At 42.4% G+C, this 27487-nt stretch overlaps 1 protein-coding gene across 1 annotated transcript; it reads right to left on the bottom strand.

Annotated features, from left to right (window-relative positions):
* Nucleotides 1–971: 971 nt before the first annotated feature.
* Nucleotides 972–27043, bottom strand: LOC306960464 (beta-1,3-N-acetylglucosaminyltransferase lunatic fringe-like; the record flags this gene model as incomplete). Its single annotated transcript, XM_079552894.1, has 8 exons — nucleotides 972–1045; nucleotides 2015–2100; nucleotides 4713–4872; nucleotides 8316–8398; nucleotides 8974–9121; nucleotides 9208–9310; nucleotides 10756–10804; nucleotides 26699–27043. The coding sequence occupies 8 exons, from the start codon at nucleotides 27041–27043 to the stop codon at nucleotides 985–987; spliced, it is 1035 nt and encodes a 344-aa protein (XP_079409020.1). The 3' UTR covers nucleotides 972–984.
* Nucleotides 27044–27487: the final 444 nt, after the last annotated feature.

Raw genomic sequence — 27487 nt, 5'->3', positions numbered from 1 at the left:
GTTCATTCACTTCTATTAAAGTGTGTAACGAACTTCGATTATATAATCCTTTAAACCCAGGGTGTTCAGTGAGGCCAAAGCGCTGCCCGCACAGCGACACAGAGCCTCACGAGCTCGGGAGTTTCCCGGTGTCGGAATCTGCTCTGAACTTTTGACGCCTGTGCAGCCCCTGACCCTCCAAGATATTTCAGCAGGAAATAAAGTAGGCGCACCGTTGTATAAGCCGCAAGGTTCAAAACCGTGGGAAAAAAAGTAGCGGCTTCTAGTCTGTCTTTTGCTAAAACATAAGGAACAAAACTAAAGTGTGGCCAGAAAATGAAATACTCCAGTAAAGAGAACTAAAAGAACCCTGCAGAACAGTAGAAAAGTCAAAAGTAGTGGAGAATCATTTCTGAGCTGTTTCTGGACTCATTTCTAGCTCTCAAAGACCTTCCCACACATTCCCATTCATTCATGTGAGTCAACAAGACATTTTTACGTCTGCATTCACAATCGATAAAATCAAATTAGCTTTTTTTTCTTTCACAAATGCTGCGTTTATAAAGTAGATCTGTGGAGGCAGGAGAAATTTACTCGACAACAAGGAAATACATTGATTACAGCTACTTTGAGTTCTTCTTCAGGCTCCGCGACATTTAAACACACTTTTGGTCAGAATAAATACGAACACATGGAAGCTTCACTCGCTCATAGGCGCATAATCACATAGAGTCGTGAGAGTTTTAAAACAAAGTAAAAAAACAAAAAAAAACAAAGTCCAAACCCTCCTCTGTGGCCTGGTGCTCAGTCCGTCTGTCGGCCATGTCCGTTTATTTCAACAGTCCACTCTTTGGCCACGTCATCAGAAAAAACGGTTTCAATATGTTTAAAAAATAAATACAACATCAGTTCTTTTTAGGTTCCTTCCGGCTCGAGTCCTCTCGACGACAGTGTGGACAGGTTACTGTATGTGTGTGTGTGTGTGTGTGTGTGGGATGGTCGTCTTCAGGGTGGAGCGGGGCACCAGGGAGTGTCCGGGTACAGGAGGCAGTGCACTGACCTGAACCTGAGGAACAGAGACAAGGGTAAGTGTCTTACCATCGTCTAATCACAGCACTTGAAGACACATTTCAGCAGCTGAAAATGAAGAGTTGCGCTCCCACCAGCCGTCTGAACATCAGCGCATCCCAAGCCACTCGATTTTGATACTGATACTGAAACTAAAACTCCATTCAGATTTCGATACCGCAGCAATGCGTGGAAACATTTGTCTCTTTTTCCATGTGCCCTGTATGATCTACATTGCAGAACAACAGTATTTTAGTTTATTTGGTTTTACAATGTTCTTGAGAATATAAACAAAAGTATAAACTATCTACTAGACTGGATTTGGTCTGTTTCTGCCTAAATGAACCGTGAACAGTCACTGCTGTCACATTTATGCATAACAGAAAACATTCATTCAAAGCACACTGTTAAACCTGACCTTCAAAATTCCTCTGAATGTATTCATGAGTCAAGTACACATAGGAAACATGTAACTGTGCGCTTGGTATTGGTGTTATTCCATTTTGTTGAGATTTTTTTAGAAGAAAAACTGGCTTAATATCCACTGCTAACTGATACAAGCAAACAAATGGAGGTTGCTAGGCTATGCTACACCATAGGGATGAATGGGCCTGGAGGCTAACGTTAGCCACACTTACAAATTCTCCAGTTTCTATCAGTTTCTCCCCTGGTACAGCACCAGTAATCAGATCCTACACTTCTACAACAGATGGATTTAGTTTTAGAACGTGATTCAGGGTTTAAGTGAGCACTTTCTTTAAGTTTTGGCCGCAACAGCAGATTTCTTCTTGAATGCACTCTGACCAGAAAGAGACTCCCAGTCCGTTTTGATTTGAAAATGTTCCCGTTTTGTTTATAAAGCACTTTATGGTCTCGGTCCGCTATATTTAACTGAGAGTTTGACCGTACAAACAGTGGGGCGATTATTCCTTTACGGTTGCTCCGTCTAAACTGTGTGTTCTCACACCTGGTGGGGTCGTGGCGTGTGGAGAAGGGCTCCCTGATGTTGACCGTGTTTCTGCCGTTTTCCAGCGAACCGTAGCTCAGAGTCACCTGCACACAAGAGGACAACACTTTTTCTACACTTTTTTTTTTTAAATACAAAGAGGTAGTTCACCGCTCACACACTTGGTTATTTTTATAAAAGCACATATTTCTCTGCCCTACTGGCCACACGCATCCAGATAAATTACGTCAGTACTTTGGATAGTTTTCTCAATGCTCTGCAAAGTTGAGATTTCTGTAAACGAAAAGCTGGATATTTATTTCTACAAGCTGCACGTATCATGCTCACAGGTTTGGAAATCCTCTGGCTGTTTCATATGGGAATCTTGGAGCAGTGGCCGATGTGGCTGAATGTGTGCCGTCTTTGGAGCGCCCACATATGACAGGAGGACACAAGTGGACTTTTGGACACTTCACCAGGAAACGCACGGGGAACATCAGACTTTTCCACACTTTGACCCTGGCACAAGGAGTGACCCCCCTCCTGCACGTCGCCTTAAAATGCAGATTCATTTGGTGGATTTTGGTGGTTTGTTTATAGAAAATCTCTTGTAGTTGTTTTGAGTGATAAAAGAGCAGAGGTGGGAGACTCGAGTCACATGACTTGACTCGAGTCAGACTCAAGACACAGTTTGCGGGACTTGAGACTTACTTGACAAAAGCTCCAAAAAGACTTGACTTGGGACTCGCTGTTTGTGACTTGAGACTTAACTTGGACTTGAGGCCAATGACTCTCAGTGACTCGCTATGACTTTATAGTTATTATACTTATTTGAGTGAAACTGTTGAAAGATCAGGCTATTTTCCGCAGCCACACAGAGCCCAGTGCGGAATCTACTTTGAGCAGGAGCGAATCCGAGTATACAGGGGCTGGGGCATTACAGGGGAACCACTGACAGAAAAACTGCCAGAAACTAACTAAAATAATATTATTTTATATTTATATTTCAGACTGCAGGGAAAAGCAGCTCAGACTCTTTCCATTTTTTTTTAAAGTAGCCCCCCCCCGGCCCCCTGCTTAAAATGCTGTCCCATTAATTTGTACATAGATTGGAGCATAAAAAATAAAAAAAATAAAAAATAATAATATAATAATAATAATTATATAAAATGTGTTTAATATTCCCCTCCCGGAACCGCCACCTTAACGTGGTGGAGGGGTTTGAGCGCCCGAATGATCCTGGAGCTCTGTTGTCGGGGTCTTCGTGCCCCTGGTAGGGTCTCCCATGGCAAACAGGTCCTAGGTGACGGGTCAGACAAAGAGCGGTTCAGAAGCCTCTTATGAGAGACCAACAGGCCCGATAGAACCATGAGGCCGTCCTTCTGTGGACCCACCACCTGCAGGAGGAGCCATAGAGGGCTGGTGCTGCCCCGACGACCCGGCAACGGAAAAGTGGAAGAAAATGGATGGATGGTGTTTAATATTGAAATCGCTACAAATGTGTATATATATATATATATATATATATATATATATATATATATATATATATATATATATAAAAAAATATATATTTACATTTGTAGCGATTTCAATATTAAACACATTTTGAAAAGAAGAATTAGGCTCAATGTTAATGTTTGCGACTTGAGGTGACTTGCCGGCTAAAGAAAGACTTGACTTGACAAAAGCTATGACTCAACTTGACTCATTTAGTGACTTCCTCCCACCTCTGCAAAAGTGACGATTTTGTGACTTTTTTGTTGCATTGTTGGGGCAGTTTTGTCACATTTTTGAAGCACTTCCGTCATATTTTCATCTCTTTTTTTGTCACTTTTCTGTTTTGTAATTGTTGCTATTCTGCCACATTTTTGTCGCTTTTTTGTTGGGTTTTGGGTAAAGCCAAACTGGAGAAAGTGTGCTCGGTTCAGGTGGGGGTTAAGAAATTTTAATGTATAAAGATGACATTATGTACACAGCTTTAGGTTGATTAACCCCGTAACTCCCACCTGAACCGAGCCCATTATCTCCAGTTTGGCTTTACCCCAATCCAAAAGCTTCTGGAAAAAAGGTGGGAATTAGCGACAGAACTGAGACGAAAACAATGATGAAGATGTCACAAAAAAGTGACGAAAACTTTTACAAAAAAATGACCAAAAAATGACAAAAACATGACAAAAAAAGAAAGGAAAAAAAAAGAATTGACAAAAAATGACCAAAAATGACCAAAAAAAATGATTAAAAAATGACTAAAAAATGACAAAAAAGTTACAAAATGAGTTGAATACCCCCTAAAAAAAGATGGAAAATATTTGATGACGTGAGGAAAAAGATCAATTTAGATGAGTTTTGTAGATCTTTGCTTTCAAATGAGGTGTTACACTGGCCAACAGGATTTGGGTAAAGCTGAACTGGAAAACAGCTCTCGGTTCAGGCGGGAGTTAAGAGGTTAAAAGGGACTAGACGAAGTTTAAAAATGTTAAATTATGTTTATTACTTCCTCCCCCTACATGTTCCAGCCATGTCCTCATGTGTAGAATGAGCTCAGACCTGCACTGTCACTCACGAAGGTGTTACTTCGGGTCTGAAGTGCCGTCATGCACGAGCTTAATATGGAAACTGCAGTTACGCGTTAGGCCTGAGGTGGCAGTAGTGACTATAGAAATGACCAACTTGCATCTAGTCCATTTAAGTCTATGTACAATTCCTCCTGACACACCTGTGAGGCGAGGTCCGACAGCAGCCCCAGCGTCTCCAGGTGCGAGTGGAACCGGGGCGAATGGATGAGCCCCACCCCCAGCAGACCCTCCACGATGAAGCCCACGGTGCAGTCGTCCGGCAGCCGTATCATCTCCGAGGTGTCCGTGAACGCACCACCACTGCACACGGGGGGGGGGGGTCAATACACATCTGTCTGTTTTATACAAATATGATTGTGGCGCACAAATCGAATCGCTTCAGCGGGAGAAGGTCAAAGGTGAGACGCTGCAGGTGAATGGAGAAAGAATTACATTTAAAGCAGTACTAAGTAACGTGTTTACCTTAATAAATCCTTTTCGTAGTCCCTGTGGGGGTAATACAAGTATTAATGGGATGATTGGAGGGTCTTTCATCTCCCCCTGGTGTCTCTGGCCAGAAAACCATGTTTGCAACTTGACTGCCACCGGTCCGGAGAAAGCAATACACACTAATGGAATCACGAAGAAGAAGCTAACATGCTAACGGGCAAAGCTAACTGCGGGCCAGCGTCACTTTAAACAGTATTTACAGCCAAGTTTGAGTGAAAAAAAAAAAATTCCATTGTATAATTGGATGCACAGTAACCCCCTGTCCCTTCGCCTTTCCTGTCAGCATAGTATTTACTCTCCAAGGCAATTAATAAGTTAAAAAATCGTAACTTGCTACTACACCTGCAGTTGCGCTTATGGCCTCTAGGGGGAAGAGTTACTTAGTACTGCTTTAATGATCAGTTTGAAACGTCTGCTGTGGATTACTGACATAAATGTGAGAAAAATCTATTGCAAGTTTTCTGTCATTTTACATTTGCTGTACATTTTATGCCTATTTTCAGTGACCCAGGTATAAATGACTGAGATTTTTTTCAGCGGCAATATTGGATATATTGTTTGTTTTGGAATAGAAGTGAAAAAAGTGTAATGTAATGTCTCAAACTGAAAAGCACTCAGTCCTGATTTTGACTAACGCCCTGCTAATGTCCACAGCAGCTCAAACACAAACTAAGGATGAAAACATAATAATGGCAGAGAAAGGATTCTTGTTAGAGTACGTCCGTTTGTTTGTGATTAATAATGAGCCCACGGTGCTGGGGAAGTGCTTAGGACATGAAGATAAAACAAGTGAACTGCAAAGGCCTTTAGACGCCGATAGGACAACTCGTCTGCCACAGTTAGTGCTTTGCTTTAAAGAGGCTGCAGTATAATCAGAGCTGTTTTTCAGTTGTTTATCAGCTTATCGCCCAGAGCTTCATAACACTGGTTTATAACACATCTAGTCTCTACGTTTACAATGTCTTCTGTCCTGGTGCCCATCCGTCCACCACTAGGGGGAGACCGGGGCTGGTTGGAACATAATAAGCATTTGTGCATATATACACAAAATCTTATTTCTAATGAAAACTACTCAAATAAAGCAACCCCCAAAATAAAAATGTAGCAGATTTAGTGGAAAATTGTATTTTTTTCTTTTCTTAAAGAGGGGGTATTATGCTTTTTTCAACCCCATAGCACCAGTCTATAGCACACTACATTGATGACGAAACCTTCTGTTGGTCTGTAAATGCAGTAAATTAGAATAACTGCCTTGTATAAAATTGCTCTCTCAAAATGGCTGTAGTGAATGTCTTGAAATAGGCCTCTGTCTCTTTAAGAACCTCTGACCCTTTCAGACACGCCCCCTCCACACGCTGTCTGTGGCATCAGTGGGGAGGGGGTTCTGCTGAGGAGCAGTGATTGGTTACTCGGCTGGTGACGGAAGCTTGGAGGCGTCTCCAGGAGGTGGGGGCGTTCCTAGGAGGACTCAGGCAAACTTATCCCTAAAATGGCCGCCATCAGAGTTTTTACAGATTACTCAAAAATACGTGAATGTGCCAAGGCAACACTTCAGGCATGTTTTTAATGAGGGAATGACATAATAACATGATGTAAAGCTTGAAAAAGTCGATTTTGCATAATACCCCCCCTTTAAAATCCACTTGGCACAAAAACCTGAGCTGATACAGAAAAAACGTATGTCGCTTCAATTTCTACGTAGTAAAAATGTTCCACATTAGTTTTCATGTTATATCAAACCTTCTGGACTCGCCACTCCGGCAGGGGTTCTCAAACTCTAAATCAAAAGGTCAGAAAAATGTATCATCTAGTTGCCAGACAAAGGGACTCATCTAACGTACATCATTCAGACAGCTGTGATTGGAGATATTTAGAACGTTCATGAGAAAGAACATTCACTATGATAAAGTGACGTTTTCTTCATATTTACATTTAGATTCAACCAGATCACTGCTTTACTTTCTTACCAATTTAAAATTTGAAAAGCTCTCAATTTTTCCCAAAACAAACCTCGTGCTGAGCCTAATGCCAGTGAAGTGTGATTGTCTGATTTCTTGTTCTACATCTCTATGTTTCAAAAGAGCCTTTCATTTTCCAATAAGAAGAGCTTCATGTCTTCAACACCAGAAAATAATGTAGATTAACAGTTACAGCTCTATGACCAGTAAGTGTGTTGAAAGAATGTTGATTCTATTACTTTCTTTACTCAATGATTTTGATGATTGATGACTTCTGTATGGATTGAGCCTAGAGGCCAATCAGAGATAGACAGGCTATATTAATGTCTATTTTATAAATGAGTTTAGGAAAACGTGTGCATATGATTTTTCCTATTGCTGTTCAATGTAAAATATATGCATAATATAGAATACTTATGCATTTTTTTGTAGATGAGCGCTGTGTCCCACCTAATGGCCAAATTTAGCATAACCAAAGGTGTTTTGATGCAGGGCTAAAGCACAGTGATATCAGGCTGTGGTTGTTGCCACATGAATATAAATGTCCTTGGCCACTCCCAAAACGACCCAGACCACTATACCCTCACTCACTCAGGTCACTTGAAAATTAGGGCTGAACGACATGGACAAAATTTCATATCTCGATTTCATATTTGGCCCTCCGAAACAATTCTGTTGGCCGGCCAGAGAGTGACCTACTTGTATGGTTAATACTAGCCTGGTTTTACCATAGCCGTACAAGGGTCTGGACTTTCACAATTGCAAAAAAGCGCAAATGCTTGACGTCACCTACAACATCCGCTTCCCCCGATCGCTGAATGGTAGGTAGAAAGTCAACTGATGTAACGCGGCTCCTGAGATCAAGCCCAGACCTACATGTAGGGAATAATTGACCGGAGTTTACGGATGGCTATGTTTCGTGCTTGACATTGCCGTGTTTGGCACGCGACCCACAGGAACTTTTTCATTTTGGCCTCAGAGACAAATTTTTTTTCGATATTAATATCTCAAGTGAACTGAACTGGTCTGGTCCTGTCGAAATCCCCCTTGACAATCCAATCAAGGCATTCCTGCCAACAGAGGGGGCTAATAACAATCAATCAAACAAACAAACAAACCAGCTCAGCCCTTGGTGCTCAGGTGTCTTAAAGATCACTGCTGAGGTGTTTAACAGTCAGTTTATAAGACACAATCGTGCATGACTTGACACTTTAAACGTGTTGGTTGGTCCCACTTGTAAATGAGATGTTACATCTCATGGGGCTTCACATTGTTCTATGGAAATGAGGCCCATACCTGGTCCAAGGCTCCATCCTGAGGGCCAGGCCGCGGCTGAGGCAGAAGCCGGCTCCTCCTGTGGCGAACCAGAACTCCACCTGCTGACGGACAGATAAGAGCGTTAACAGACTGTATAAACAGGTCTGCAACAAGTCAGTTTTCCTCTGAGTAAAGCGCTGCAACCAGAGCCCTGTTCGCCCTATTTTATTTAACTTCCCTACAAACCTCAGGTAGAAAGATAAAATGAACGATGTCCTCTGAGTTTCTGTGCACATGGAAATAGTGAATTACTGACATTACTGATACTTTCCAATAAATGTCTTTAAACATTACTGACAGTGATTTTAGTTTTAGAGAAGTCCCCAAGTCATTCTTATCCCATCTGATAAGTGCTTCAGTTTCAACGGAAGGAACTAACTTCAGAATACACAGGGACTAAAGCACGTAGACCAGACTTTACCAGATCACCTTTTACTACTTCAAAAGCTCAAAAGCACCACAAAAGCAGAACTAAAGGAGGCGCCTGTGGCTCATAAAGATGCCCCAACAAGGAATGTAATACCCATGATATTTGACACATGATACCTGCCTAGAATCCTGCACTAAACCATTATGTGAATCTTTCCAAGCCCAGTAGCTTGGATCATGACTCCTTGGCCCAACACTGGCCATGTACCTGAGTGCCAGAGCCCCGTGTGGCCTGAATGGGTCTCCCGATGCTGGGCCGTCCAATGTACACGTCCTGGGAGCTCTGGTACTGGGACAGCAGCTCCAGCAGAGCCTCCACGTTCACATAGTTATCATCATCCACGTGACAGAACCATCTGAACAGACAGACAAGTTAAGAGTGAGGAGGGAGGGGTTATGAGTGAGGAGGGAGGGGCCATGAGTGAGGAACGTGGGGCCATACTTCCTTCCCGAGTGGAGGAAAGTCTCGTACTCCTGGGACATCTTGCAGGAGAGCGCCTGCCGAGTGTGGGCCTCAGAGCAGTTGGTGTTGATGAGATGGTCGCCTGTTTGAGGAACATCAGGAAATAAGTCCACCTCCAAAGTAAAGCTTAACACAAACAGAGATACAAATTCTCACACGACCTAAAGTGTAATCTCACAGATCACTTTGTCAGATTGCTTTGCTGCTTCGGAGATTCGTTCTCATATGTGCCCCGTCGCGAGAACCAAGGACACGAGTCGGTTCTTTTAGTTGAGATCACAAAGAAGCCTCACCATGTTTTACAAAACAGCACTGGTATATTTAAAAGCAAGAAATCTCAGGGTGAAAAAAAATAAAACAGACTTCATGATTATGCAACACTTCCCCGTTTGTCTCTCGCAAGTCGGCTGCTGTTGCTAACACTCTGAATAGCCGAATGCTAATACTACTACATGGAATACTACTGCAGAAGTTAATTTTTCTGCATGAAACCAGAGAACTTTTCCAGTGTGACTGATGATGCCCTGGCTGTATGCATATACAGCGCCCCCTGCTGACCATTACGTTTCGCGAGCTATTTTCTCCTTGCCTCACAGTGTGTTTTAAGACGAAGGATGTTTTGCCAAACTCTACATTGAAAATAACTGAGCGACGAAAATGGATTTTGAAAGAGTTTGCTAGCTAACGTGGTGTGTTCAGTGGGTTGGATTTGTTTGTGTTTTGTTTTTGGTGGTAAGCTGTGTGTGCAGGTTACGGATAATATAACGTAGTCATTGTCCATGGCACTAATGACTGTGTGTGTGTTCTTCTTTCCCTCTGGTCACATGTGTGTGTGTTGGGATAATGTTGCTAGTTGTCATTGTGTTGCTAGTTGCTGTAGAGGTAGGCTCTATGGGAAGTGGATTTATGCAAGAGATATATAGTTATTTATTACCTGCAAACCTAATTTGTTTTTTTCTTTTTTTGGCACACTTTTCTTGCTTTTTGCCTTTTCTCCCCCCTGTACTTTACAGCTTTACGGGGGGAGTGGGTATGGCTTATCTAAATGAGATGTAAATGAGCCCTATTGTCACTCGAGCAGCAGAGAGAGGAGAGAACCGAGGCCGATTTCTGTGGTTAGAAATATTCTGGGTCCTTAACTTCAAATTGCTCTCACTTCTCCAAATATCATCAGATTTCCATGTGTTACACATTGTTGGAAAGCTTGGAGACAAAACTTTCCCTGGTTCCTGTGGCTGGGTACATATGTTCAACGAGGAAGTCATTATACTAAAACATTATTTGACTCTTTCAATCACTGCTGTATGAACCTCTGCCAGTGTTTCAAAAACAGTGCTACAGATGGCCATTCAGATACCGTTTCACCGCGTTCCTGTCTGTGAATATTCCCAAAGTCACAGGTATTTATAACCTTGTTTCACCCCACACTTCTTCCTGCCTGGGCGATTAAGCAGCAGCAGCAGCAGCAGTGTGCCCAGTCAGCGTGCCGCTTCCTGCCTGTGTGCTGGAGATAGGAGCCGGACTCACCGAGCCTGTGTCGCAGCCGGGGGTCCTCCACGTCCGTGAACACAAACGTCTGTGGACAGAGAGAGAGAGAGAGAGCGCTTCCTGTTATCCCACATGCAGAGAGAGGGGGCAGCAGCGGCGGCTCTATCAGCGCCGTGCAGCCGGACACAGGCTGTGGACATGTGACGCGGAGCTCGCTGGAAACTCAACCGAGACACCGGTGTGGGGGGGACAATATCCCACCCGACAAAGAAGATTAAAAAAAAAGACCAGTGGTTTCAAAAGTGATGGTCGAGCGCACTGACCTGGGGATTCCAAGATGATTTCAATAAAAGAAGATGGAATTCTCAGGGTGTGTTTGATACACTGCCTGATCAACAAAACAAAAGTCACCACCTGGACGTGAGCAACTGGGGCTGCTACAGTTGGTCAGGTCTAGGCTCAGCAACACTATAGCTATAGTTCTTGTAGCAGGTTTTTTATGTTAATACGAGGCGGACAAGCATCCTTTTGCAGCTTGTGATTCAGAGAATGCTTTCTCTAAATAGGGAGTGAGAAAGAGACCGCCAAGTATAGAAAATTACTAAAGCTAAGGATGTTTTCTGACAACTCCATAAAATGCCTCTTTGCCTCTAATCAATGTTCAGCACAATGTTCAACTGCATGCCAGGATTCATGGGGCTCACATTGTGAAAGAGTGGGTCAGGGAGCATGAGATGGATTGGCCACCAGAGTCTGAATCTTTGGGATGTGCTGTGGTCACTCTCTCCAAAGCTTATTGAAACCATGTCACAGTGAATGTGCTGGAATCAAAGCTAAAGGCAACAGTAAAACGCTCAGATCGTTTTACAGTTTTTTTAATCTTTTCAAGAAGAGTCTATCGTCATAAACCAAAAAACTAGCCTGAAGATGGAAGTGTCTGTATGGGCTGCACAATGTTGGTAGTGTCCACATTTGTGTCATTAAATGTCAGTGGCTTTATGCCAGCAGCAGCTGACACTGACTCCACGCCGCTGCAGTCAACACTGATTACAGGCTTCAGTTTGGGACAGTTCCAGATGACGCAGACACTGACATGTGACATACAGGAAGTTCATCATCTGAGGACTGAAAGAAACACCGAGCTCTACACCAGGCTCTCAGCTGGACTGTGCTCAATATATTGTATCGGCAATATATCATAACGGAGTACTGACAATTCGCATATTGTTTATGTTTCTCTAACCATAGTCTTTATTCAGTAAAGTACCACAATATGCACAAATACAAGGCCAGGCTGAACTTTATCAGCAGAACAAAAACCTCCATTTGTGCACCTGTAAGATGCTTTTTGTCTTAAAGGCACTATACCCGATTTTTTTGGCCATACCACCTTTGCTGTGCCCAATCCCATCAGACCTTGGAAGCTGAGCAGGGAAGGGCCTGGCAGGACTTGGATGGAAGACCATTTGGTAACACCAGGAAGCCTAGCGAATGTAATGCGTGAGTAAGTGGTTAGTGGTGGTCGGAGGGGCAGATGGCGCAGACTGGTTGCCTCGCTTCCGTCAGTCTACCCCAGGGCAGCTGTGGCTACAATAGTAGCTTACCACCACTGAGTATAGAGTGAATGAATAGTGCAATGTAAAGCGTCTTTGAGTGTCCAGAAAAGCGCTATATAAAACCAACGCATTATTACTATTATTTTTTTTCTGTATACAAGTGAAACTAGGAAAATTAGAATATTGTTAGTAATAATTAGAATATTATTTCTGTAATACAGCTTAAAATGTGAAAGTAATATATGATATAGACTCATGACATGCAAAGTGTCATATGTCAAACGATGATGATTATGGCTTACAGTCCATTTTCAAAATATTCAAATTTTCTGAGATGTTTTACTAGGGGTTTTTAGAAGCTGTGAGCCATTATCATAATCAAATCCAAATTATAACAAATAAAGGCTTGATTATCTCACTTTGCATGATAAATTTGGCTTACGGCTTGTAAAAACCCCAAATTCAAAAAGCCACAGGGATGACCGCAGTTTGGAGAGGATTGTCAGGAAAAGGCCATTCTAAAGTGTGGGGGGGACTCCATATTGGGAACATATCGTATAGTGAATTTGTTACAATACCCAGCCCTGTCTCAGCCCTGTGAGGTCATTTTGTTGGTCTGTAACATGATTTGTATTCACATTCATATTATAAGTGGCCCAGCATAGATTGAATTAAACAAGTTTGAACGACATTTCCCACAAGGTACTGCATGGTGGCACCAATGCAGCTGATGTAGCAGATGCAGGACTGCTGGAGAGTGAACAACAGCTCAATATGTGCTAAGAAAGTTACAGCCACATGACACATGACCAATTTTATATTCATTTGCACCGGTTGTTGTTTTGATCCGCTTCTGTATTACCTTTGTGTCATCAGCTGCACCTGCACTATGTGCCCCGGAGATATTTCCCCACGAGGGACAATAAAGTTTATTCAATTCTAATCTATGACATTGCAAAGCGAGCATTGAATCAGTGTTTAAAAGTGTCATGTCACAACAGTGAAGTGAGGAGTAGATAGTGTATGGATGGATATGTATTGTTGTTTTGTGTTTGGGTGTTTGGTGTTGCTGTGAGGCACACTGAGTTGTCATGTACATGAAATGTGCCATATAAATAAACTTGCCTTGCCTAGAGGACAATGGCCCTTTCTCTTTCTCAAACTCTAAAGCAGTTTGGTCACTGATGACTCTGTGGAGGATCAAAGATCATTCATGGAAGCTCAGAACCTAAAAGCAGCTGCAGAGTCACAGATTAAAAACTCAGTCATGTGCAGATCACTGTATCAGCTAACAGGAGATTAATTACAAAAACACTTATTATGTGTCTGAGTTTGTCATTTCTAAATTCAGAAGGACAGCAAATAACGAAATAACTAACGAGAACCCCTGGAAACAAGACGCGTATCGTATCGAGACACCAGTAATGTGATACGCAAATATGTTTGTCTTTATACAGAACCAATCACAACATGCACAAACTGCACACTCAGCTTTCTCAGTATGATAAAAACCTCCATCATCTGCACCTTCTTTTTTCTTAAAATTCTCAATATTTCTTGTATTATGGACACCCTACCGCGATACATTTGAATCACGATACGTATTGTGAACACGGTATCGGTATACGACATATCGTATCGTGTAGTTGTTGGCAAAACCCAGCCCTAATGTATAGTCAATTTGAAAGTATATTACAGCAAATAATAAAAGTTGCTAAATTATCATTTACTTTAGAAAAAAGGCTTCATCTATTGCAGCCCAGACCAAGACTGTTTGCTTTTTTGGCCCTCGTTCGAAACTCCTGCTTTAAACTATACGCTTCCTTTATCTGATTTAACTGCAAAGATCTTTTATTAGACCAATTTAATTCATGGCTTTTTTCCTTCAGGCCTCACATCCACTTTTTTTGTTGCAATCAGTGGATCACAAAACCCGCCCCGTGTAATGAATCTATAACGTTCACCATGGGGTTTAATCAAGACCTTTACAGACTGTTATTCGGAAAAGTTTGTGCTTGCTCTTAGTTTACCAGTTAATACTGCAGTCTTCTTTTCAAACGCTCTTGGGCATGTTAAAAAAAAAGGCCTTTAATACTTTCCCCAAATCCCTGAGCCCACTGCTAAAAGCATCTGAAAGGCTGACGGAGCACATGAGGAACTGGTGACTGTAATCATTTTAATGATGGCGTCTCAGTACAGCCGTAGCTACAGGGCAGGGCCACAGTAGCTAAATCACAACCAACAGCGCTCAGGGCAACGCTCACTGGGACGGGACGGAGCACGGGATGAATCAACAGGCTGGGAAACATTAAACATTAGGGTCGGCCACAGGAAGTAAGAAAAATGTCACTTTTCATAGTACTCGGGTTTGTTTTGTCACATGACTCTTCAGGTTTCAGGGTGCTCTTTGCCAGGGTGCTTTTCCTGCACAAAGACGTACTGTTCACTTTGACTTGACTTGAATGTGGACGAGTGTTCACCTCAACAATAAACTGGACTGGTCCCACAACACAAAGAAGGGCCAGAGTCGCCTCCACCTTCTGAGGAGACTGAGGTCCTTCAGAGTGACCAGGCCTCTGCTCAGGACTTTTTATGACTCAGTGGTGGCCTCTGCTCTCCACTACGCTGCCGTGTGCTGGGCCCCGGGCAGCACAGAGCGGGACAAGAACAGACTGAACAAGCTGGTCAGGAGGGTCAGCTCTGGACTGTGTGGAGGAGGTGAGGGACAGGGACACCTCCCACCCACTGCATGGGACTGTAGAGGAGCTGAGCAGCTCTTTCAGTGGCAGACTGAGACACCCTCAGTGCAAGAAGGAGCAGGTCCTTCATACCCACTGCTAGGGCTGCTCGATTATTGAAAAAATAATAATCACGATTATTATTTTCATAATTGAAATCACGATTATTCAAACGATTATTTGTTGCCTTTAAAAAAAAAGTCTTTATTTTATTTATATATTTATTCAAAAAAAACCTATGCTGAATATTTTCTGTTTTCTGAACAGTCATAAAAGTACAACTGATTTCAAGTTTGCCTCGATTAAGGAGAGGTCTCTGTTTCACACCTGCCCCCTGCTGGCCAGCCCTCACACCTGCACAAGTAAACTGAGCAGCGCGGCCTGATGACATCATCACACAGCGCTGTTTGTTTTTATGTCAGGCAAAAGCATGTGCCATGGCACGTGAAATGCGAAGGGAAAATAATCCCAGCGCCATGAAATAATGCAAGTCTGCTTCGCAAAAAAAAAATAAAGAAAATATAAAGAAAAAAATTGATTATGCTAATTTTGTAATCGTTTAGTGTAATAATCGAAATTGGAATAGAATTTCGTTTAACTGCACAGCCCTACCCACTGCTGTCAGACTGTATAACAAGACTGTAATGTAACATGTGAAACAACCCCTTTGCAGAATACATGCAACAATCCCTGTATTTAAATCACAACTACTTGCACTATGATGTAAACCTGCACTGCTAACACTGACGATAACTTTTTTTGTTAGTCATTGTCCATAGGGTACCACTATTTTACTATTTTATTGTTTTTTTTGTTTATTTTTCTCACATTTTCTGCCTATTTGCACACCCTGTGTTTCTAAGAGCTGAATGTAAATAAGTAAATCTGTCCATTGTGAGATCAATAAAGGCTATCATCTCTGATCTTATCTGAATTTCGACAAAAAAGAAGAAAAGAAGGAAAATCAGCAAAAATTCTAATCATTTTTGTGGTTCAAAGCTAATAAATCAGGCAAAAATAAATCCAAAACTGGAAATCTGTAGGTGCCACTAAAGTGGAGATGTTGTTGCAAGAGTGGGAAACAGGCCTAAAGTTTAGTCCCTTTGCTCCTGTCCTCTGGATGTTTCTCCCGTCTAAACCATGATCGTCTCCCACAAACGTCTCCCACCAAACAAACGATCTAATGTACTGAAGGGAAAGCAGAACAATTCAGTCCAATCCAACTTTATTTATAGAGCGCTCTGAAAACAACAAAGTCGACCAAAGTGCTTTACACAAAACATAATACAATTACATGAGTAAAGATAAGACAGAGTACAGTAAACGTCAACTCCCCAGGGGGTCAAATGCCAAACAAAAGAAATATGTTTTCAGGAGAGAATTGAAAACAGGAAGTGAATCTGTCAGTCTGATATTCAAAGGCAGCTCATTCCAAAGTTTAGGACCAGCCACTGAAAATGCACAGTCACCTCTCAGCTTTTTCTTAGTCTTAGGAACCACCAGTAGAGCCTGATCTGCTGACCTCTGTATGCGAGAGGGGGCATAGGGAACAAGAAGGTCACACAGGCACTGGGGGGCCAGGCCATGCAGGCATTTAAAAACAAATAAAAGATTTTTAAAATCAACGCGCAAGTGCACATGAAGCCAATGAAGGGATCGGAGAATAGAGTTATGTGATCAAATGTCCGTGATCCAGTCAAAAGGCGAGCGGCGGCGTTCTGAACTAGTTGCCAGTGAGGTTTTGCTGAGTCCTGAATAGAGAGAGTTGCAATAATCCAGACGGGTGGTGATAAAAGCATGGATTAAAATCTCAAAGATGTGATGAGATTAAAAAAAAGCCTTTACTTTGACATGTTGTGTCAAATGATAAAAACTGGACCTCATGACAGCACTTATTTGGGCGTCCAATATAAAAACAGAGTTCATCTTTACACCTAAATTAGTCACGACAGGGCTGAGAGCTTGGGATAAGGAGCCCGGCTCAGCAGTGACCACACCAGACGAGTAATGAGGAGCATCAGCACCACCTCAGTTTTACTCTCATTGAAAGGCAAAAAGTTTCACTTCTTCAATAGGCAACAAGGGACTTGGACTGCTTCAAAGGCAAATAAACTTGACAGCTGTCTGTGTGAAAATGAAACATTACATTGTGTTTACGCAAAATAGCTCCAAGGGGCAACAAGTGCAAAGAAAAAAGCATGGGTTCAAGGACTGACCCTTGTGGTACTCCACAAGTAAGAGGGGCAGTAGTGGACACAGCATTCCCAACTCGGACTGAAAAGCTTGTGTTTGTCAGATACGATCTGAGCAGAGCTAAGGCCAGACCTTTTATTCCCACACAGGTCTCTAACCGGGACAACATATCCTGATGGTCAACTGTATCAAAGGCTGCTGTTACGTCCAACAGCGATAGGGCAACATCATCGGGAGAGCCTGTCATTTTCATTTGACCCGAACAATCTAAAATCCACATGGCTCCTGTCCCGCCGCTGCAGCAGACACCAGACAGCAGCTGCCGGTGTCCGTCAGCAGCTCCAGACGAGGGGCAGCCCCTGGAGAGGTGACCCCCAGGACCAGGGCTCAGGACGAGAGGGGGGGACAGCGGTTTTGGAGGGAAAACAAGTTTGTCACAGCCAGGTATATCAACTTTACAACAACAGCAGAAAATAGTAAGAAAAGCTTGGAGGAAAAACTGCTGCTCAAGTTGACCTCTTAACCCCCACCTGAGCCGTGCACACTCTCCAGTTTGGCTCAACCCGAATCTAAAAGCTTCTTGAAAAAACTAGCGACATAATAGCGACAAAAATGAAAACAAATGTCAAAAAAGTGACTACAACGCGACAAAAACGCAAGGAAAAAGATCTGTTTAAATGAGTTTTGTAGGTCTTAGGTTACACTGGCCTAAAGGCATTTTGAGAAAATGCATTTGGCGGGGGTTAAAAGGTTAAAGTACACAAGAAGTACGCCGTAAATACTAGGAAAATTCAAGATGACAGTATGAGGTCTTAGCTAAAGTCATTAATCGACAGTCCCAGAGGTGAAAGTCCCGCCAAACGTTTTGGAAAAGGTTTAAAAAGGAACTTTAGGAACTTCTTAAATGAAAGGAAATGACTTCATTCATTTCCTCTTGTTATCTCGTCTGTAAGTTTGCAAAGTGAGGAGCGCAGGAACAGAACTTTCCAAAGTAAATGATCTTCCCCCTCCCTCCTGATTGGACCTGACCGGCCGGTCCACAGGAAAAGCTTGTCTCATTGGTCGACATGGGAGGATACTAGACTCTGATTAGCTGCTAAGATCCGGGAAGGAGGGACAAATAGTAACTTGCATATTTTATAACATTTGTAAAACATATAGACTTCCAGACTTCCAGATTGCTTTAAGGCTAAAATTCAATGTTTTTCATGTCATAAACATTGATATTTTAAGTCAATTCAGTTCAGTCTTCCATCACTTTATCATACTCTCAATTAGGCCTGGGCAATATTGACAAAAATGTCATTTCAAACCATCATGGAAAAAATCTAAATCATTACCATCATGCTCAAAGTTCTTAAATCATTCAAGCTTCTTTCAAATTTTGAACATGTGCAAACCGGTTTAAAGTAATCCAGCCCTCATTTTATACATACAATGCTGCCAGAGGGCGAAAGCACTGGAATAAAGTGGCTAATGGAGCACTTCCTGAAGAGGGAGGGCACCACCTCATGACATCAGCAGGTGGAACAGAGTGTTCTGAGCACTGGTGAAGGCGGCAAACAATACTACAATTACAACAGTTTCTTCAACGTGAATAAAAAATAAACCCAACTCTCAGTCCTCTTTCCGTGAGGGAGCAAAGCCTGAAGCATAAACAAATGTAAATTCAGGAGGTCCTTTAAAGTCCACCATGAAGACATTATTACAACATCATGATTTTGTTACATGCCTAAACAAAAGTATCTATCCGCCCTGATTTCCCATGAGAAGCGATGCGTTCCCAGCACTCTGTGAGAGACAGAAAGTGTGGATGTTCCATGACTCAGCAGTTCAGAGGGCGCTCGTGACTCAGCAGTGTGAGCTCAGGTGAGCGTGGGAACAGCGGCTCCTCTCACTCACCTGACAGTGGATCTCAGCCGGTCCCAGCAGCTGACTCACCGCAACATGTGGCTGTGACTCGGAAACGCATAACATGAGCTCCACTGTGGGCTGCAGTCAGCTCCAGTGAAGGCCTTCGTTTGGGTCGAGGGTCGCCCAGTGTCTTGATCCTCCGGCTCAGTGCTGGGGACATTTTGTTGACCTTCCACTTGACTTTTTTGTTTCATAACCCTCAGAATCTTTTCAGAATTGCTAAATGACTGTGTTGCTGCGTCCCACTTCAGCAGCAATGGGGTCAAAGTCAGAAGGTTTTTTTTTGCCTTTGCCATCAGAACGTCATTACAATGTTAATACCTGACAGAAAATTACACTGAATCCACATTTTTGCACACGGGAAAATCCCTGTGTGTTTATAGCAACTTAGCCAGTAGCCTACAGCATTTTGATTAATTTAGCAAAGTATGTACATGCTGTATCTCTTTATTTCACATTGTCTGAATACATTTTAGTCACTGGGTTTGCTTTACAGATGCATGAAGTCCCTGAGCATAAAGCGGTTTAAGAATCACCACACCCATTAGCCGCTAGTTAGCAACATTAGCCTGTCGCCTTGTAAACACTGCTGACCCAGTGCTGAGGCACAACGAAGGCAACATGGTTAAATCCAGCACAGACTCTGATTTAGGGAGTGCAGTCTGTGATAAAGTCAGCTCTCTGTGGAATTTTGTACTTCCATGCTTAAGAATTCTCCAGTTTGTTGCTCTTTGCTCTCCTGAAGTCTGGTATTGGTTTCTGGTATCGGGACCACGTTTATGAGTACAAGCATGTGGTATGAAGCCGATACTCGATACTGGCACCGATGCATCCCTACACAAAACATAAAATATCACATGCTCATGTCCATTTTAAATGAACCGACATTTGATTTGCTAGCATGCTGTTAACTAAAAATGGAAACTTGTACACTTTTTTTAAACCATGGTAATTATGCCTTCTCAAAGCAACAAATGAGAGAAATATCTAAGGCAAATGCCCTAAAAGCAGGTTTATGTCCCTCAATAGAGAACTTTGAAAAGCCTGACATGTAGAATCTGTAACTAACTGGAGTTTGAAATCCATGAAGCTGGGAACAAAGATTCAAACCTACATGAAGCCACACTGGTGTCTGTCTCTGATTTAGTCCTGAACCGCTGGGCGCAGTCACCACACGCACATCTGCCCCGCCGCACTGCGCTCTGACACACTCGCCGCGGGCCGAGGTCAGGGAGAGGCTGCTCCGCCGGCTGCCATCTTGGACGAGGCACTGCTGGAGTTGACATGTTGAATGGACTATGAGAAGGATATTTCAGAAAACTAAATAACACCATGAGATAGTGTGTTTATCGTGGAAGAAAGTCTGAATATCACTTGGTTTTAGTCATATTTGATTCCCGGTTTATTTTTGATCGTTTTGGTTGTTGTCATCCACTGTGACACGTTTATTGTTCCATAAGATAAAGAGACAATAGGTCTATGTGCTCAGTACTGATGTCTAACATGGCCCTAACATCGCTTAAACTTTATAGATGGGTTGACAGCGGGAAAAAAAACATACGAGTCTTTCATAATTTGAGATGAGGCGAACGACGACATCCTGGACTGGCACCACGTCTGCTTAGTCTTTGAGCTCCTACTGTGAGGATGACATGCAAAAGGCGGTCCTGTCCATACGAAGTCAAGCTGAGGACCAAACGCAAAGATATTTTATCAATCCTGTGTATCATCCATACGAGCCCGGCGTTTTGGGGGTCTGTAAACCAACATCTTCCAAACTAGGTCCCAGAGTGGAAAGATCTCAAAACGCCGTTTACGTGGCATCGTTATTACAACGTCTCCACAACTTTTACTAAAATGATGACATCACAGCTCCAGAGTGGTGTCTGTGATCCATAATCTACTGACCTTGGAATGAGTTACTCGTGGATATATGGTTTGACTCCGCTCCTCTTTGCTCCACTGCAGTCCACAAGCCCCAGGTGACAAGTAGAAAAACACGAGTCAGTCTGTGTTTTTGGACTGACAGTAAAAGTCACTGACAGGTTTTTCTGCTTTAGTCCCGTTACGTCTGAAGAATAAACTCTCCTCCTCATCTCTTCTGTAGATTGTAAATCCTTTAATCAGTTTCATTTTCACTGTTTACATTCCACAAAAGTTTACTGCGCATGCCCCTCTATATATCATTCTATTATCTGTGTTAGCGTCACAGCGCCTCACACAGGCCTGGAAGATGAATTGCGCCGTATTCACAGACCTGAGTCGACCCTGTGGACGCACACATTTCCTGAGCTGGCTTCATGTTTACAAAGAAAGTTTCTGAAAATATAAGCGTTTTGTCTTTGTGTGGATATACCCTAAAGCAACCGCAAAACAAAAATGTACAGTATGATTTTGTGAAAAAATGTATATTTTCAAGCACAATAACCTGGCCTGACACAGAAATATGGCTGTCATTTTCCGATTCTGCTTTGCCAAAATGTTCTAAATTAGTGAAAACATTTTAAACATGTAACAAAAAGGGATTTTCTTTTGTAAATCAATTCAATCAAAAGCTGTCAACTACACTCGCCGAAATATCACTCCATCCCCTGCACTGATCACAGACACTCCTGCTGGGTCAATAAACTCACCTCCGACTGGATTCCCCTGTGTCGGCCTCCGCGGAGATGACGGTGAGCCGGTTTCTGCTTGTAAAGATTAACTATAAAAGGTGCATTAAGTAACTTTTTATGCATAAGAAAAATCTTATGTTAATGCACATTTGACCTTTCAGTGACCCAGTGGCCTCTAGGATGCTCCAGGACCAATTGTTCTTTAGCGTTTCTGGCAGTTATTCACTGCTGGTGTCCATGCTTACATTCAGAAACCTCATAAAACCTGAAATAAAATTGAACCTGGAGTGTCCTGGCACCAAACCAACCACACATACAGCTGCTGGGTCACTGAAAGGTCAAATACTCACTAATGTCAACTAGGGCTGGGCGATATGAACCAAAAGTCAAATCCTGATATATTTAGGTTGAATATCGATATACAATATCCCAATATTTTTTCCGCAAAGTGAGTGCTGTGAAATGAAATGTTAAGTCAAAGCCAAATACGAGTAGTTTTATTGAAAAAATCTTAAATAAAAATAGCCTATAAAATAAAATAGGTCAATCTTTTTCTCATTTATATATAAAGAGATTTAAGATCAACTTTTTTACACATCGGCTTGAGATTATCGGTTTCTTTTTGTTCACTTAATAGCTCATCTGAACAATCTCAACCAGTTGCACAAAGACTATCAACTCATTAAACATGTTCTTTTTTTACTTTGTTAAACAGTAGTGCTGTCTGGAGGTTAGACTTTAGAAGAGACAAGCGTGTCCTCATTCATTTAAACATTTTGTGCAAGAAACATCAGCCTGTCAACGGCATCCAGCTTCAGAGATGCTCTGTGGGAGGTCACCATATTGCTACTGCCCTGAAGCAAGTATTCCAGCACAAATGTGAACGATATCGATACATCGCCCTGCTCTAATGTCAACTAAGATCACATCAAAAGTTGCATAATGCACCTTTAAAGGAACAGGCCACCGTTTTAACATACTTAGATATGTTCTGACCTGAGCTTAGACGAGTTGATGCGTACCTGTCTGGTTTTTGTGCGTGCCCTCAGTCACACAAAACGACCAAAGATGTTGTTAGCATTTGGCCTCTCCCAATATATTCCTATAGCTCCATACGGGGGTGAAGGTGGAAGCTACCACGCTCTTCCACGGGCACAAAGACAAGACAGGTACGCAGCAACTCGCCTGAGCTCAGGCAAGAACATATCACAGTATGGAAAAAAAACGTGGCCTGTTCCTTTAAAGGTGCATTATGCACCTCCAGACAGCACTACTGTTTAACAAAGTAAAAAAAGAACATGTTTAATGAGTTGATAGTCTTTGTGCAACTGGTTGAGACTGTTCAGATGAGCTATTAAGTTAACTAAAAGAAACAGGTAATCTAAATGTAATGTGGCGACATAGAAATTGCTATTTTCATTTCTAGTTTTCTAAATGAGACACAACTGCAGTACAGTTAACTACACCCTGACTCCCAAAAAGCCATTTTTGTTCCTCCAAACTCGTCTGTATAGATTCCCAGGCAGGACTTTAAGTGAATTGACTTATCTTAAACCTCTGCATGTGACTCACCCTGCACTCACTGCAGCGCCGCTATACTAACCAAAAGGAGGATGTTTTACTACAGTATATCTGAACAGGTTTCCCCCGTCCGCAGCGGGACGAGCCGTTGGCAGCTCGCACCTCACTCATACATGACAAAGGAAGTGTATCTGCGCTCTACAAAGCGCAGGCGCCACAGGGTCAGGAGGTGTGAGGCTGCACGGACACCCACCAGAGATCTCACACTATTCCAGCTATTTATAACCTTCACCGGCCGATACAGCCACTTCACATGGTCCAGCACCGGCCCGGGTCAGAGGGACTAATGAATAACACCAAATACTGCAGACAGAGAATACAATCAGCTAACAAACAACAAAACTTAGATGAATGATGTAGCATAGTCAAGCTCAAAGGCAAGGCAGGGCCAGTTTATTTGTAGAGCACTATTCATACACAAGGCAATTCAAAGTGCTTCACAGTTGTAAAGTAATTAAGTCATTTGATTCATCTCTCAAATAGCCTCTAGTTAAACATTCATTACTATAGTTAAGGTTTAAATCATAGAAATATATCTTTTATCTCCCCTGGTGTCTCTGGCCAGAAAACCACGCTTGCAACTTCACTGCCTCCTGGTTGAAGTCACCAATACACACTAATGGAATCACAAAGGAGAAGCTAACAGGCTAATGGGCAAAGCTAACTACGGCACTTTAAACGGTATTTACAGGCAAGTTTGAGTGAAAAAAATGATCTCCATTGTGTAATTGGATGTACAATATCCCTCTCTCCCTTTGTCTTTTTTGTGTGCGTAGTATTTACTCTCACAGACAATGAGGAAAAAAACGTAACATGCAACGACACCTGCAGTGGCGCGTCTGGCCTCTAGGGGCATGAGTTACTTAGTACTGCTTTAAAATGGTCTCCATAATCCTGTGTATGATGCTTCTAAACGTGTCAGTGTGTAACTGTGACTGTTTATTCATGTTTACTTCAGAGGGAGCTCGTCTGAAAGACAAAAAAAAGCATCTGATTCCAAAAAAAGGTAAGACGTATGGTTTTGAAGTTACACGCAAAAGTCTGCAGCATAAAATATATAACACAGGTGAACAAACTTGTGACCGATTTTTTCCCGCAATGTTTCTCCGCCCCCTGAGGCCGAGGAATATGTGTGAGGAGAAACACTGCGGCGAAAATTGGTCACAAGTTTGTTCACCTATTATATACATTTTAAGTTGTGGATTTTTGCGACAGGGACTTGCTGATTTTGCTTGTCCCCCCCCTAAAGTACCTACTAAACATGAATTTCCTGAAAAATGTCCTCTCATACAGCGCCCCCTGCTGTCACAGTTCAACACAGACACGTTTTAGAAGCATCATACACAAGATTGTAGATGAAACATTTTGTTGGTGAAAGATCTGCATTAGCCTTAGAAAAACCCATATCATCGACCTCTATTAGATATTTTTGTGTATATTTTTATGTTTGAAACCTTTACTATAATAAATACTATAACTATTTGAGAGATAAAAGAAAATACATCAAATCAAATTACTTACTACATCGGCCAAGCCCCTTCATATATCGGTATCGGACCCAGAAATCCATATCATTTCAGCCATAATAAAAAGTATTATATCTTTTACTGGAGCACAAAGAAGTGCACCTAAACTAACTAACTAATCCCAAAGTCAGTGTCAGTTGTTGGCTCGCATTAAAAATACCGTTTACTAAGAAAGTAAAAGTAATCCAAGTAAATATAAAGCCAAACAACCAACTTTAGTGGGTACGTTCTGTAAAATTGGCAATGAAGCAAATCCAAATATGTTGTGCCTGTCACGATAATACAATCTTATTGAGATAGGACGATGTTTATGAAGACCAGTGGTGGAAAGAGTACAGAAATGTATTCCTCAGGTAAAAGTACAATTACATGGTTAAAATTGTACTCGATTACAAGTTTGTGAAGCTTCTGCGCAAATTCAACCTGGAACACCTACCAGCTGCATTCATTCATCGCCTCATCACCGGCAGCTCTTTCCAATCATCCAATCACAGACCCCGCTCGAGCCGCACCTTCACGTCAGCCAATCACTGCAGCGCTCGTCCCTATTCCAGCCACTCATCGCTCATGATCCAATACTTAAACCTCCCGGTCAATCACGCAGCGCTTCCCGGCTGTGCTACGACTCTCCTCCACCCCTTCTCGGCCTCTCCTCGGCTCTGCTCGTCGTCGACTGGTCTCCCCGGGTCTCCTCTTCCACCACCAGTGTCCGGCTATCGTTCATCAACGCTGTGCAACTCTTTTGTTCAATAAATCTTCCGCCGGGATCTGAGCCACAATTATGATTCGTGGTCGTTCAATACAACTTTATTGCCAGTCGGTCTCTGAGTCTTTTCAGGTACAAAATACTTGAAAAAATGTAATTAAGTACTTCAATCAGTCTTTTACACAAACAAATCCAGTTACAGTATATCCTAAAATAGCCTTGTTAGTGAGTTCACTCTTCAGAGTTTGATATCAGTGAGATCTGGTACGGCCTGTGTGAATAATACCAGACTGCATTTCAACAACCACAACTACCATCTCCCCTCAGTTCAGAAGGGTACAATTCATAAAAGTGTTACAGAGGCCCTTTCCCACACTGTCTCAAATGTTCTGCACTTCATGCTATTTAGGAAGATACTGATGTGGACAATCTGCACTGGATCCGTTAAAAGCCCTTCACTTTGCAACAGAAATGAAATATAAACCTCAAAAATTAGCTATTAGGTATTCAAAAAGTACTTTATCTTAAAAAATATCCCCACAATGAACATGAAATACAATGAGAAAAAAAAAACTAACTTTGGGTAACAAAAACAGTCTATATGTAAAGGCGATAAATATAGAGCCCCAAAATGTAGTTAACCCCTTAACTCCCACCTGAACCGAGCACATTTTCTCCAGTTTGGCTTTACCCCAATCCAAGAGCTTCTGGAAAAAAGGTGTGAAAATAGCGACAGAACTGAGACGAAAACAATGATGAAGATGTGACAAAAAAGTGAGAAAACGTTGGCAATAAAGTGACGAAAAAATGTGACAAAAAATCAATTAAAAAAAGACAAAAAATGTGAGAATAAAATGACAAAAAAAAGACAAAAAAATGATTAAAAAAAGACAAAAAAGTTACAAAATGAGTTGAATACCCCTCAAAAAAAAAACATGGAAAAAAATTTGATTACGTGAGGAAAAAGATCCATTTAGATGAGTTTTGTAGAACTTAGCTTTCAAATGAGGTGTTACACTGGCCTATAGGATTTGGGTAAAGCTGAACTGGAGAAAATGCTCTCGGTTCAAGCGGGAGTTAAGAGGTTAATTCTGTCATTTACCCTGAGTTTTAAGCAAAGCCAGTCAAAGTGTGCACTATCTTAGCCCCTCACCTGCTGCATGCTCCGGGACATCCACGTCTCCAGCAGCAGCTCCAGCCGGGAGCGGTGGAACCTGGCCGTGCTCTTCACCGCGATGAACAGGTCAGCGGGGGACAAAAGCTCCACGGCCGCCCGGGGAGGACTGCCGCCTCCTCCTCCTCCTTCTTGTACGGTCCTTCTCTCCCGTGTCAGCCTCTGGAAGTACGCGGAGAAGACTTTCCCGCCGGCCGTGAGCGGGACATTGCTGCTTGAAAGTCCGGTGGAGAGTGTCAGCATCCCGGCGGGAAGCAGCAGCAGCAGGAGCGGCAGCAGCGGTACCGGCAGCCGGGGACAGACCGCAGCGGGGTTTAGCCACATTTTACAAAGTAGAATGGGAGAATTATAGTTTGACACATTGGCGGCTGTTAGTCTGGGGGAACAGACAAGTCTGTTCAGCGGGAAGGGGAGCCTGTTCGGGTTGTTGAGGGTTCGCGTTCCCCCGCTTGTGTACTCATGGTAGTGCTCTGATGGTGTGGGGAAACTTTTTTCAGTATTGCTGCGAGCCGATTTTGCGAGAGGCGAAGGGAGGGCTTTATATAGTGGGCGGGACCTTTCCTTTGTCCAATCAACACTAAGCGAGGGCGTGGTTTACTAGTAACTGTAAAACCTACAGTAAAAACCATGGTAAAAACTAGTAGGTTTTTACTGTTTATTATTATAAATTTTTTTGTGTGCAAAAAGTAAGCAAGCATCTGTAGTCATAATAATATATTGTAGAAGGATTTGTAGAGCAATAAAAACCATATAGTAGGCATAAAAGAT

This window comes from Gobius niger, assembly GCF_951799975.1.
Source record: "Gobius niger genome assembly, chromosome: 3".
NCBI lineage: Eukaryota > Metazoa > Chordata > Actinopteri > Gobiiformes > Gobiidae > Gobius > Gobius niger.
Note: the sequence above shows the minus strand (reverse complement) of the source record. Positions and strands in the feature narration are given on the sequence as shown.